The sequence below is a fragment of the Bolinopsis microptera genome, chromosome 5 (assembly GCF_026151205.1).
Source record: "Bolinopsis microptera isolate Bmic1 chromosome 5, MBARI_Bmic_1.0, whole genome shotgun sequence".
In the NCBI taxonomy this organism is placed as follows: Eukaryota; Metazoa; Ctenophora; class Tentaculata; order Lobata; family Bolinopsidae; genus Bolinopsis; species Bolinopsis microptera.
This window is the reverse complement of record NC_087076.1, coordinates 12992380-13005402: the sequence shown is the minus strand read 5'-3', so window position 1 is coordinate 13005402 and position 13023 is coordinate 12992380. Positions and strand designations below refer to the sequence as shown.

The window sequence follows — 13023 nt, the reverse complement described above, 5'->3', positions numbered from 1 at the left end:
TTATGTCTGACACTGCTAATTATAGATTTTTACTCCTATCAAAGTATCATAATATTGTACTAAAATAAGGTTACCTACCCTAATAATACCTTACAATAATTTAATAATTGTATCTCATCTCCTTACCCTGAGTCTTCTCAATGGACCCTATCACAGCATCCATAACAATACCTTTAAAACCAGCCCTATTGAGTCTATAAACCCCCTCAATAGTAGTCCCTCCAGGAGAACACACATTGTTAGCCAGCTGCAGGGGGTGTTCATCACATTCCAACACCATCTTAGCAGACCCCTGCATTGTCTGGGCAGATAAACTAGCTGCTACTTGCCAGGGCAGCCCCATTCTTACTCCTGCATCTGCCATGGCATCCACCATCATGAACATGAAGGCAGGGGAACTACCACAGAGTCCACTAGCCACATCAATGAGAGCTTCTGTGGGTAGGATGGACCAGAGACCGAGCGGTTCCATGAGGGATTTACAGAGGGAGGTGTGGTGGGGGGTACAGTGGGTTCCTGGGTACGCAACAACTACTCCTGATCTTACTTTAACTGGAGTGTTGGGTAACGTCCTCATTACTGGTACTTTCTTACCTGGGGTTGGAGGGGGAGTTGACGAATGGGACAGTTTTTAATACAGAGTATACAATGTAATTCATATTAAAATGTTGTGTACACAACTTTGTAGTTGTTCTATTTCTTGATTTTGGAATCGATGGTTAAATCTTGTCAGATTCATTGTTCATCTTCCGAATTCAGTCTTCCAAAATAAAGAAATATAACAATTACTCGTAATGGGTTGTTTAAAAGTAAACAACGCTGTGATGAGAACATATTTTAAACTAATTACAACACTACAAATCTATTACATTTATTGAGAATTATGTAATGTAACGTGATGGAAATATTTTAAGCGGGCATATCCTGTCCAAACCCAGGATAAACGACATGAAGAATTCGTTGTAACTTTGTATGAAAAGCATTAATAGATATGAAAAGAATGATTTAGATAAACCAATAAACTTAAACTATGGGTAAAATAAAATCTCTAACAACACTCACCAACAAGATCCTCAATCTGCTGATTTGTAGTACAATTAACAACAGAAACCAGCAGTTTATCCTCTGTAACAGAACCAGCCACCTGCTCCAACACGCCCGGTAAAATATGTGGTTTAACTGCCAGGAATACCACTGAACATTCCGCAACTACTTGGCAATTATCCAGAGTACCCTGATACCCATGCTCCTGACTTTAGCCAACCCTCCTTCACTTCGTGCACTGGCTATGATGTTTTCTACTGCCACTGTGCCACTGGCAATCATTCCACCCGCTATTGCTTGACACATGTTGCCCGCTCCAAGGAATCCTATCTTCATGTCCACCGACATGCTTGTACAATGAGGGCTGATTACCTTTGAAAATATCATTAAGATTGACAGTTATTTGAATCAATTATTGAACGGGACTAGCATTGTTCAATAAGATTTAACAGCTGTGTAGAGTATATATATATAATATAATACAAATATTAGTAATTCTTCACTATTGCAGTGGAAGTGAGAGTGACTCTAACAACTTATTAATTGATTTTGAATTTAACCTAGTATGTCAAACAATACGTATTGCGATGCCTATTCTTGAACTTACAAATTACAAAACTTCATTACTTGGTATCTATAAATATGTATATATATGCAGTGCTGCAGTAGCTGTATAGTGTATAATTCATAAAGGTATCAATGCGTACTTTGAATTGCACAGTATTAAATCCAATATTGATTTTAGATCAAATTGCATGATTTGATCAAACAATTTTTTAAAGATTTGACAGTTCACTAGCTGACAATGCGGTATTCTTGGTTTATATTTCATGGAAACATTGAATACTCAACTGAACGTTTCAAATTGAAAAATAAATTAAATGATCAACACGATGTAATTGCTTCATTTAGATGTCAGTAAGCTTAATAAATTTATATTCATCTTTAAAAATATTTATGTTCAATATTATCTGTCTTCTTTTCAAAAGGTAGCTTCAAGAGATCATCAATATAATATTCAAAAAATATTAATCAGAACTTCGATATTTTGACTTTTTGACAAGTGATTGGGGGACCAAATCATTATAGATTCTTAAAAGATACGATTAAATACCGTAAAAATATCAAAATTTCACATGATTTCAAATGAGCTTAATAGAATAGAGCTTGCTGCTCAATATACCAGCATCCTTCCACCAATACCGGTCACGTGATACATCTAACAATCATACTTAATCCACACATGCAAGCTCCTGTAACTGTGCCAAAAATAATCTCGGTACCAATAATAGCGTAACAAACCATGTCATTTACCTTTGGTACCTACTACCTATAAACATCAAACATTAACAATATCAAAATATAAGAAAAGGCCTCTATCCAATACCTATTACACTTTGCCTAAAATCAACATACCTACCGAAATCGTTGGATCTATCTAACCCACTAAAATCTTAAAATATTATTGACCACGCCGTACCAATAATCATTTAAAACCTAGATATAACATTGCAGGGCTATATAAACAATAATCTATCATAAACCTTGATGATCACGTGTGTGCTTTTGACGATATTCAAACAGAGACAGAGACACCACAGATTTCTTGTGTCCCCGATAGTTCCTTTTAATGGTCCAGTCCCGTAGGCTCCACATCTGTACAACTCCGTCACTGGAGGACACAAACAAAAACTGACTGTCAAATGAAAATTGTAGACACCAAATCCACTTCAACTTCGAGTCACAAAGGGTGTTTAGCTCAAAAATATTGTTCTCTTCAAGCCTAAACAATCGGATCTTTGCATCTGAACCTCCAGTTGCTAAAAACTGCCCATCAGGAGATAAAACACAACAGAGACCAAACTTTTCGTGCACCTTTCTGTCTGTCCACTCACCATTATAATGAGATAGCAAATGTCCTGTATTTGTCATAGCGACAACTCTCAAAGTGTGTTTATCAACATAGCAGTCTATTGACTGAATTCCCAATGCCTTTTTGTGAAGCAGTTTTGTTACCCGGTCATCTGAAACATTTAACCCTAATATGTAACCTGACTGAGTTCCGACAACTGCATTAAAATCAGGATGTTTGGTTGTCAAGCAGTTGATGACTCCGTATAGGGAGCAATTCACCTCTCTTGTCTGCTTTAGGTTTCGTCTTGGAAATTGCCACAGTCTACAATAACCATCTTCTCCACCTGTGATATAAAACAAATGATCAGGTCCCATATGTAGCTGGAAATCACGGTCACTACTTTGATGAGGTTTTTGAAAATCATCAAACTGTAATATAAATAAAAATAAAGTTACCTGTAATTAAGCTTGTGTTATCTGTCGTTGCGAAATTGACACATGTGATATTTTTGCTGTTTGAATCAGAATTGTTGCTCATATTGGTAAGAGGCCTGTTGGAGTGGACATCATACACTTTGATTACTTCATATCCCGTCACTGCTAACAGTCTGCCGTCTCCAGAAAATTTAAGGCAGTTAACCTGCGATAAATTAAGTAAATTAAATTACTATATACTGATCCTAAATGTTTGCATTATTTGTAATTAATCAATAGTCTATTCTAGTTACCGGGAACTATACAAGGTTATATTTCTATTTCAAAGTAGAATTTAAATTTATAGACCAAACTTACTTGTGAATCAATCTGTGGATCAAGGTCATACTCTTTGTAAATGTCCCCTGTCTCTGGATGCCATATGTATATTTTGTCATCTAATCCAGCAGTTGCCAGTAAAGCTGATGGATATTTTGGCTCCTGATCAGGGCTTCCTTCCATGTCTCTACCATACATAGTAGTTGAACCCAATTCTCGTAGGTTCCTCATAGTTTTACCTTTTACAGTGGTGTCATAATTCATTACTAATGATTTTCTAGCAAAGTTAATGTTAGGAAGGCAGAGAACTTATTGCATCATTACAATTTTGAACAAGAAGCAAAAATACAGCGCTTTCTTCAAACCAACAATATTGAAATCAATGACTGGTCATGTCCCACAAATTATTAATTCTATTCACAGTACAATCAAATGATGAAGTAGTTCGCTGTTTATTAGTCTCAGGATTGAAATACTGATAGTTGGGTAATATCCGGTTGGAAGAGATAAGGACAAATGAAACAGGAAGTTAGGAATGTAGGCAAGCAGATCAGGTCTTAATCTGGTTTCATCCAATAGATGTAGTAAGAGTGTGACAAAGGTCAAGAATCTTCAGTGTTCTTTTCTTCCAGAGCGGGTTGTTCCTTATTGGAACAAACTCCCTTCGGAGGTGAAGAACTGCTTGACAGTTTTGAGTTTTAAAATTGGATTGGAAAGTTTTAAAAAGAAAATGATTTCTAAATGTATTGTAAATGACTTTCATTTTTGGAATGTTTCGAAAGAAGTTTTAACAAGAATTGAAGGTACCAGTTATATCAGTAATAAGGAAAAACACAACGATTATCTGTGGTTCCATCCTTATGTAGCAAAGAAACGTTTTATAAATCTTTACTCCACTGGGAAGTATGAATAAATTAAATTTTGTAATGTTGTTTTTATTCATGATTGATATTTGATAAATTGTTACCTTTAAATTTGATGGAGAAATAGTTATTTTTCCATGTAGTGTGATGATACTTTGTAGACATTAGTGATGATGTTATGTCATAATTTTTACTTTACTTTTACTTTTAGGCAAATTTTCGATTAAAATTAACTTGTTTCATTTGGCCTTGTCTCTTCCAACCGGATATTACCCAACTATCAGTACAATCAAACTATAGGATACATCAAAAACGTCTTCAACATGTGGCATGGTGTCAATTGACTCACAAGATATAATAACAATTTAGCACTTCCTTCACGATAGACAGACAAACCCAACATGGAGAAACCTTCACAATTAAACTAAAATAAAAATAATCAGCCTTATATTAAAAAGGACTTTGAGGGGGTCTGTAGTCCCCCGCATAGTATGTTTGTGTTTCACTGACTTGTAAACTGAAGACGTAAATACACCCCTCACATTATAATTTTGTATGGCTGGTACTTAGGACTATAAGCTCTAATGAAGTGGGAGAACTGTCAGTGATAGTCCACCCAGCCACCTGTTGGATTGAGTCTCTCTTTGTTGAGCTTCCCTGACGTGATCATACCACTCCCTTTACCGACCCTATGGACTTACACTGTTGCAATATATAACACCTTACTTACTTACTTATCATCTCATTGCTTTGTCACAGGTGATAAACAATAAAGCCAGGGACTTCAGTCACCCATCAGGCTCAAACCTTAACCTCAAGAGTCCCGTGTGGCAGGGTGCATTCTCTCTGAATCGGATGGAAAATGCTTAAACTTTATAAAACAACATAGCCTTTAGGGCCGGCTAGTTACCACTTGCTGTGAGGTGTCTCAGCTTCATGGGTTGGGGCAAAAACGCCATAATAGATTGACTGATTATGGTTCAGACTTGTTCAGACCAATCAGATCAGGTCTTAATCTGGTTTCATCCAATAGATGTAGCAAGAGTGTGACAAAGGTCAAGAATCTTCAGTGTTCTTTTCTTCCAGAGCGGGTTGTTCCTTAATGGAACAAACTCCCTTCGGAGGTGAAGAACTGCTTGACAGTTTTGAGTTTTAAAATTGGATTGGAAAGTTATAAAAAGAATATGATTTCTAAATGTATTGTAAATGACTTTCATTTTTGGAATGTTTCGAAAGAAGTTTTAACAAGAATTGAAGGTACCAGTTATATCAGTTATAAGGAAAAACACAATGATTATCTGTGGTTTCATCCTTATGTAGCAAAGAAACGTTTTATAAATCTTCACTCCACTGGGAAGTATAAATAAATTAAATTTTGTAATGTCGTTTTTATTCATGATTAATATTTGACAAATTATTACTTTTAAATTTGATGGAGGGATAATTATTTTTCCATGTAGTGTGATGATACTTTGTAGACATTAGTGATGATGTTATGTCATAATTTTTACTTTACTTTACTTTACTTTATAATCAAGAACGTCGCCACTTCGATGTGCCGCGCGCCGCGCAATATTATGTTTTCCTTTATTGAATTAACGTATAGCATGTTTTATTTAGGTTAATAAACTAAAAATTGGTGACAACTGACCATTAAGCTGTAATCATTATAATTTATATATATTTGCTTTGGTCATTGACCCAAGTTGAGAGCTAGTAGTAGTCCGCAGGGGTCCGAAAAAGCCGTACAGGCACTTGGGTCCTTATCCTTGTCAATAATCTCAATTGGATTCACTTTACACAAAACATAAACGTTTACAATTTAGACGTAGTACACATTGACACGATATTTATTAGAAAGCAAACAGTATAAAGTAATATGTGCGTGCGCGGAGCTTGAGCCGCGCCGCATTCACATAGCCATGTGCCTACGCGTACTGCGTGACGCGCTTGTTTCACAAGCCTTCGGCGGTCGCGCGCTACTGCAAGCGAGAGGGCTCTGGTTAGAGCAACGCGCCGCATAACAATTGATGCGTGTATGTAAGGGCTGGAGTACGCGTGTTTACAGATTAATGAACTGTTGCATTGTGCATTTGTGCATTGTAAATATTTAAAGTTGACGATATATGATGATTTAATAATAAATTTTACAAAGCTGGCTTTGGACTTAGGTAAAATTATAATTTATTTATTTTTTAAAAACCACGGATAGTTTTAAATTTACGTTGTCGTATAAGTATAAACAAGTTAATCCTGTTTTCAAGAATGCGCGGCTTTGGCGGCCATGCCAGTTATTGACTTATACATAAAATTGAATTTTAAATAGAAATGTGAAATATTAAAATTTAAAACTTTCAAAACGGAGGCTTATAAATATTATGATATTAATTATGATTGTAAAATAAAGGATAAAATTTTAAATTTGTTTCAGTACTAAAATTTTTTTCACTAATACTTGTTTAAATTTCTTCGAAGTAGCGCGCACGCTTTTTTGTTTCTTCTAATTGAGGTAGTAAGTGCTATGAAATAGCACGCGTTGGATTAGTTCATTAAAAATGGACAATGACAAATGACCCAATATTTAGCTTTAAACGATCACGTTTTATGGGCACAATGCAATTAGTTCAGCTGTTCACCACGCGACGATTAATAAACTTTAACGGGTGATACTCGGCGCGCATCCTGGTAGGTTATAAACCTACAAATTAAACTGGGCTAAGTCGTCCAGCCAACTTAACTGGCAGTTGTCACTCCAGGCAGTTGTCACTCCAGGTCGATTTTTTTTAGCGACTAGTAAGCCAAAGTAAAGTATAGTGTAGAAGCTTTTGTGTTTTGAGGGAAACTACCGCAATGGCATTAAGTGTCCTCCTCTTTTTAATTATTTCGGGCGATGTTAAGGAAATCGAATATTTGGGGTATTGAGAATTAAGTGGTAGAACCCACGACACCCAATTTCTACCGCGAAGAGATCCCCTTTCCAGCCTGCAGTCTCGATATCCACCAGTAACTGTTTGTATCTCTTCTCCTTTCGGGACTTCTGATCCTCGAAGTTCTCCTCGTTTCTACAGCTCAGCACTCAGCTCTATAAGGATGACTTCTGAATGTATCCGAGAAAATAACAACATTAGGTCTAAGAGCTGTATTTAGGATGTGCTGAGGGAATTGCCTGGTCTTTCAATCCAAACTTTATCTTAGGGGCTACGTTGTTCACCTCCCGCAACTTCTCAACAATTTGTTGCAGGATAACTCTGAGCAATTGATCGTGTCTCCAGTCGTATCTTCCTTGCTTTAGGGATATTGGGCAGCAAGTTAAGATGTGCTTTAAATTGCATTGCTGGCGTCCACACTGGGGACAGTTGTTCGAAGAGCTGTAGTTCCACAGCTGGAGGGTGCTAGGATCGCTCGCAACATCATGGATGGCGTTTAGGCGGAACTTTGTCCTTTCAGGGCTCAAGGTATACATCAGGCTTTGCCAGTCAGTATCCATCTGCATGGTGTTCTCCCAGGTCAGGAACTTTCCTTGGACTCTCTTGTCATAAAGGGTATGTAAGAGTTCCTCTTCTTTCAGAGACTGGATAATTTCTACCAGCTGCTCCCTCTTATTCTTCTTCTTCCTCTTGTCTCAGAATCTGATTCCAACTCCCTCCTTCCTTTGCCTGAATGTAGCCAAGCAGCTCGTTAGACTAGAGATCTCTCTCCCTATCGGTCAACTCCTTGGTGTAATCCCATCTTTTCTTGTTCTTGTTGGTGTTTTCTCTGTGTTCAAACACCTCCCCAACTTTTGTATCCACAGATGTCTTTACCATGTGGGCTTTAGACACCTGCAAACATTTAAACAAGTTGAAAATAATAATCATGACACAATTATTAGGAGTTGTTTGATGGTGCCAAACTTTGTCATGGAGTGCTCAGAGGAAGCAAAACTGGGGTAGTACACTGACCATATGCTCCTTGCTATTTTGTTTTATTGCAAACTTAGTTTTTATTGAAAATAAATGCCCTGGTTTTGAAGTTTTTTAATGATTGAATATCTAAGAGAATGTTCACAAATTACCTAACCTAGATGTTGTCCTTTTTCCTTGCAAACTCTTCGTGTCAATTGACACCTGCTGCAGTGAAATTTCAAGACCAACTGAAAATCTACAGTAGACTGATATTGCACAATTTTTGATGACGTCACCTTATCCGTGGTTTAGCTGACTAGTTAGCATATGCGCCCCAGCACCTTCATGGCAAATATCGTCACTAGAGGCCACCTGGCCTCAAAACTCTTATGCTTAAGGTATTGGAGATTTAAACACCTCATTCTCCACCTTGTTTTACTGATTGTGTTCATCCTCTTCGTTCAGGCCCCTGATAAATCCCAGCTGACCATATCATTAAAGATGTTTCTCTGGTAGATCAGAGTGAACAGCACTCAGATCTTTAAATTTAGAGTTGTATATTAGGTACCATCAGAACAAATGAGAAGCAATGTTTAATGTTTTAATGTGTCATCTGCCTCATGAAGTCGTTACTCTAGTTATTCTATAATTTATATTATAGATATGTGATCACAGATACATTGGCTCTTTGTTCAACTTCTTATTCTTCTCACAGCAGACCACTAAACTTTTACCTGCTAATACTCGAGGAAATTAGCTCCATCACTTGAACTTGGCTGCAAAACACAATGGGAGTATTTTTGCTTCTTTCCAAATTTACTGTGGCTTTTTTTACAGAGCAGAAAAATAGTTCATTATGAGCTTCCACATGGCTTTTGCTAATGAGGTAAATTTGCAAATTATTACATTCTATTATTCACAAGAAAGTTTTTCTGTGAGGAGAGAAGGAGGAGCTCAGCATTCTTACGTTTCAGCTTCAGGACCTCTTTGAGTTATCGTGCCTCTCCCATGAAACTTAAACTTCCTCATTCCGCCACATAGATTATAGAACACCACCTGTATCATGATGCTTCAAAAACTATTCCTAAAAGTTGTGCCATGTAACAGTACATATCTAAATTGTCATGCTTGACATATTCATGCAAGCTCGTCCGATTGTTCCTGTAATATTCGACTTACAGGTTTTTATTCACATGCACTTTGACACAGCAATATAAACTGTATGTGCATAAATCAATAAAGTTGTTTAACATTTGTACATATTTTGGATAGCATTGTATTACATTAAATGACAATAAAACTGGTGGTAATTTTTACTCAACGACTCGTTTACCTATCTGAGTATAACATAGGTAATATAATAATTGCAAAGATAACCAACCCTTCCCTTATATAGGTTAATAGTATAATGACTGAATCCAGTACCGAATGTATCACTCCGAGTAACGATTCCAAGAGGAGGCTTGAGTTCTCCCCCTTGTGTTCAAGAAGTCGTTCAGAAGGCAACATCTTATACCCGCTCGCTAAACGACCTAATCGCAAAAGCTTCATAGAGATGCTCGATTCGGTGAGTTATTAAGATTGCTGAGAATAAAGTACTATAAAATAACGAAATCTGGACGGTGCTAAATGACATACTGTTTCGTAATTTACCCTAATTTCGTGCAATGAGGTAAGCCATATTTTCTAGACCTAAACCATAACATGTGATCTGTTTCAGGTGAGCGATGATGCTAAGAACCCAGAGAAGATCAAAGCGAGACAGATGCAACAGAAGAAGACCCATTTAGCAAAGTCAATGTTAGAGTTGCGATGCAGAAGAGTCCTGCCCATGTTAATGAGGAGGAAGAAGATTATTAATAAAGCTGAGAATAAGAGCAAGCTTACAACTGATGTCAGTGAAAATGGTAAGAGTTACAAGTCACAATGTAATATTATATTAGGAAGCATGTTTTGTTTATTTCAGTACTTTCAGAACTTTATAGCAGTCTATCTTCAACTCAGCCCTGTGTCCAATACTATTGCTTACTCAGTATAATAGGTAATCCGTGCCCGTATAAAGTTTCTGAACCCTAAAGAAAAAAGGCTTTCAGAATGTCCCTCAACACCCTGCCTCCCTCCCTCCCTAATTAACTGGAGATGATTTAGTCAGTCATTAGCTAACTACCACCAAACTACCAACAAACTGTCACATGGCAAAGTCTTGCAAACAGTCACCACCTAAACTAAACTCGTCACCTTAACTAAACTCGTCACCTAAGCTAACACCCCCTCTCAGGAGAGGAGGACAAGGAGAACAAGCCGCAGCTTCTGGAGACTCTTTCTGACAAAGTGAAGGTTATTTCAACACATTTTAACTTACTTTTTACTGATTACTTAACTAATTATTTAATTTGGAGATGTTCAATATTGAGGTGATCTTTTAACAAGGATTTATCAGAGATGGTGTAATCCTAAAATTACCAACGCTATTATACAGAGTTACAGTTAATTAAAATTACAGTTAATTAAAATGTTGTAATCTCCATCATGAAATTAACAACACATTTCCTGTCAGGTGATGAGAATGCAGGATAACTGCTCCAAGAGTACACGTAACAGTCTCATCGTCATCCTGTGATACCTCCCCAGATAGACTTTAATTACAATTAAATAGTCGTAATTAATTATAATCACGAACATTTATTATGATTAATTATCATAAATGTGATTATTAGCGATTATAGTTATGATAATCAGGTGTGACCTTGATAAAATGTTTGATAATTTTTAAACTGTTGGGATATGGTTATCTTTTAAATTTGGACGTTATCCAAAATTCGTTAAAATCATTTAATATACGTTAATGATAAGTCAGTTTGATAACTTAATAACTTCTTATATAGGATAATTCCTTTGATTGACTCTTGTCCAGGACTTTGAACCTTGATTAATTTATGGTGTGGAATACAGACATGGACATTTGGATGGTAAACAGAAACTGTTTTGCACGTGACAGTGTCGGAGTGCTGATTGGTTCACCGCAATCACGTGTAAGAAAAATATATTTACCTCTCCATTTTAATCCAGATTCTGTGTTAGTGTTGATTATGGGCTGGGTTGACATGTCATATTATGAGTCATTTTGAGCTATAGACAATAATGTGAGTTTTGATTTTTATAACTTTTGTTGTATTAATGAGTTGTGTGGTATATTGACGTGTAGTCGTGTCAACTGGTGTGTGTAGCTCTAAATCCTATAGAATCTTCTAGAACAAACCCAGTACTGTTAACTTATTATAATTATGCTAATTATGCTAATTATATTTCTGCTCTATCGCTTATAATAGGGCTGTTTTTATCGGCGATTTTTAAATTTTGTGCACTGTTTATATTTATAATCATTTGGAATTTCTATTAAGTTATATGAAGTTAAAGTTATTACTACCATATTATATGGTCCATATAATATCAAATCTTGTGTTTCAGTTGACTGCCACTCTCCCATCTATCATCAGCTCTCTCTTTCTATTTGTAAACTTCAGCAACGGTTAAAATTCCCGCCAAAACTATATATTCAAAATAATCCGGGTAAGATAATGGGTTATCTGACAATACACATGAAATTGAAGTATACGGACATTAGCCGACCTTTCAACTGATTATAATCAAAGTTAATTATAATAATGTATAGAGCGAGATTATCATAAAACTCATGTTTAAATAAAGTCTGTGATTTGTCGAGGGCAGTGAAAACTCTGTCCTAATCTAGTTTGGCAGTCAATGTGACCTACTGAAGAGATTAACATCCAACTCGATCCATAACCAAATTATGGGGATTTGATTAAACAATGAAAAGACCGTTACAAATCATTAAACGCGGGATCACGCCAGGGGCTACTACCTACTCGCGATTCAATTAACCAAGACTCTTTCTCTGTATCACGTGACTCTTTCTCCGAATCACGTGACCCAATCAGGTGGCACCCTCACTAGAAGTCATTAGTCACGTGACACAACTCTCACTCTTTACCTCACAGAACCCGCCAAACTCTCTCTCTTGTACTACCTTTCAAGTTCCAATAAGTAGACACGTACACACTGTACGAGAGTACATTGTTAACAAATCTGCCGCCCAATCTAAACACCATATTATTTACAATTCCAGACCGCAATACCGCACATATTATGATACGCATAGTAGCCAGCTGCCTTATTGCGCAACTCCTCTGAAATACACATCACTCCTCTGAGATACACTGCACAACTCCAGATTTATTGTAGAGGGGAGGTAGTTAACTTAGTCTGATTTGATTGAACTAGATATTTTGGCCAGAGTAAGGATTTAGGAATTTAACCGCACCTCCTGTAGATAGCTGGATTTATAGTACAGAATTTTAACTGTGCTCTCTGGGTAAGCAAACAGTTTAATAGACACAGAGTATAATGAGGACATTAATACCGTTATTATAAGGTTATCATGAAGTCTCACGGTAAATGGGGTTTAGTGAAAGTAGACATATTCCACAGACAGACATGTACTGCAAGTTATTATTATTATTACAACACTAGCGTGGTGTATCATAGCCCACTTCCTTGTTCTTTTAGTGCGGGAATGTTTAAATAAATTATCATTTACACTCCCT

At 36.6% G+C, this 13023-nt stretch overlaps 4 protein-coding genes across 4 annotated transcripts in view; 2 read left to right on the top strand and 2 right to left on the bottom strand.

Annotated features, from left to right (window-relative positions):
• LOC134815976 (uncharacterized) overlaps positions 1-13023 on the top strand; it is a 578562-nt gene that overhangs the window by 99678 nt on the left and 465861 nt on the right. The window lies entirely within an intron of this gene.
• LOC134815175 (pyrroline-5-carboxylate reductase 3-like) lies at positions 14-1439 on the bottom strand. The gene is given in 3 exon segments (XM_063823686.1): positions 14-594; positions 1063-1233; positions 1236-1439. Coding segments are annotated over 3 exon segments (861 nt in total). The 5' UTR covers positions 1432-1439; the 3' UTR covers positions 14-100.
• LOC134815347 (target of rapamycin complex subunit lst8-like) lies at positions 1890-3924 on the bottom strand. The gene is made up of 3 exons (XM_063823870.1): positions 3691-3924; positions 3355-3538; positions 1890-3242 (listed from the first exon to the last, which is right to left on the bottom strand). The coding sequence occupies exons 1-3, from the start codon at positions 3913-3915 to the stop codon at positions 2581-2583; spliced, it is 1071 nt and encodes a 356-aa protein (XP_063679940.1). The 5' UTR covers positions 3916-3924; the 3' UTR covers positions 1890-2580.
• On the top strand, positions 9793-11845 carry LOC134815288 (uncharacterized). The gene is made up of 4 exons (XM_063823801.1): positions 9793-9965; positions 10119-10305; positions 10677-10735; positions 10956-11845. Exons 1-4 carry the CDS (start codon positions 9807-9809, stop codon positions 11016-11018), a joined length of 468 nt encoding a protein of 155 aa, XP_063679871.1. The 5' UTR covers positions 9793-9806; the 3' UTR covers positions 11019-11845.

Coding starts and splice junctions, on each gene's coding strand:
- LOC134815347 (XM_063823870.1), bottom strand. CDS start 3,915: ATGAATTATGACACCACTGTAAAAGGTAAAACTATGAGGAACCTACGA. Junction 3,539..3,690: donor ATCCACAGATTGATTCACAA/GTAAGTTTGGTC, acceptor AATTTATCGCAG/GTTAACTGCCTTAAATTTTC. Junction 3,243..3,354: donor TAACACAAGCTTAATTACAG/GTAACTTTATTT, acceptor TTTATATCACAG/GTGGAGAAGATGGTTATTGT.
- LOC134815288 (XM_063823801.1), top strand. CDS start 9,807: ATGACTGAATCCAGTACCGAATGTATCACTCCGAGTAACGATTCCAAG. Junction 9,966..10,118: donor TCATAGAGATGCTCGATTCG/GTGAGTTATTAA, acceptor GATCTGTTTCAG/GTGAGCGATGATGCTAAGAA. Junction 10,736..10,955: donor CTCTTTCTGACAAAGTGAAG/GTTATTTCAACA, acceptor ATTTCCTGTCAG/GTGATGAGAATGCAGGATAA.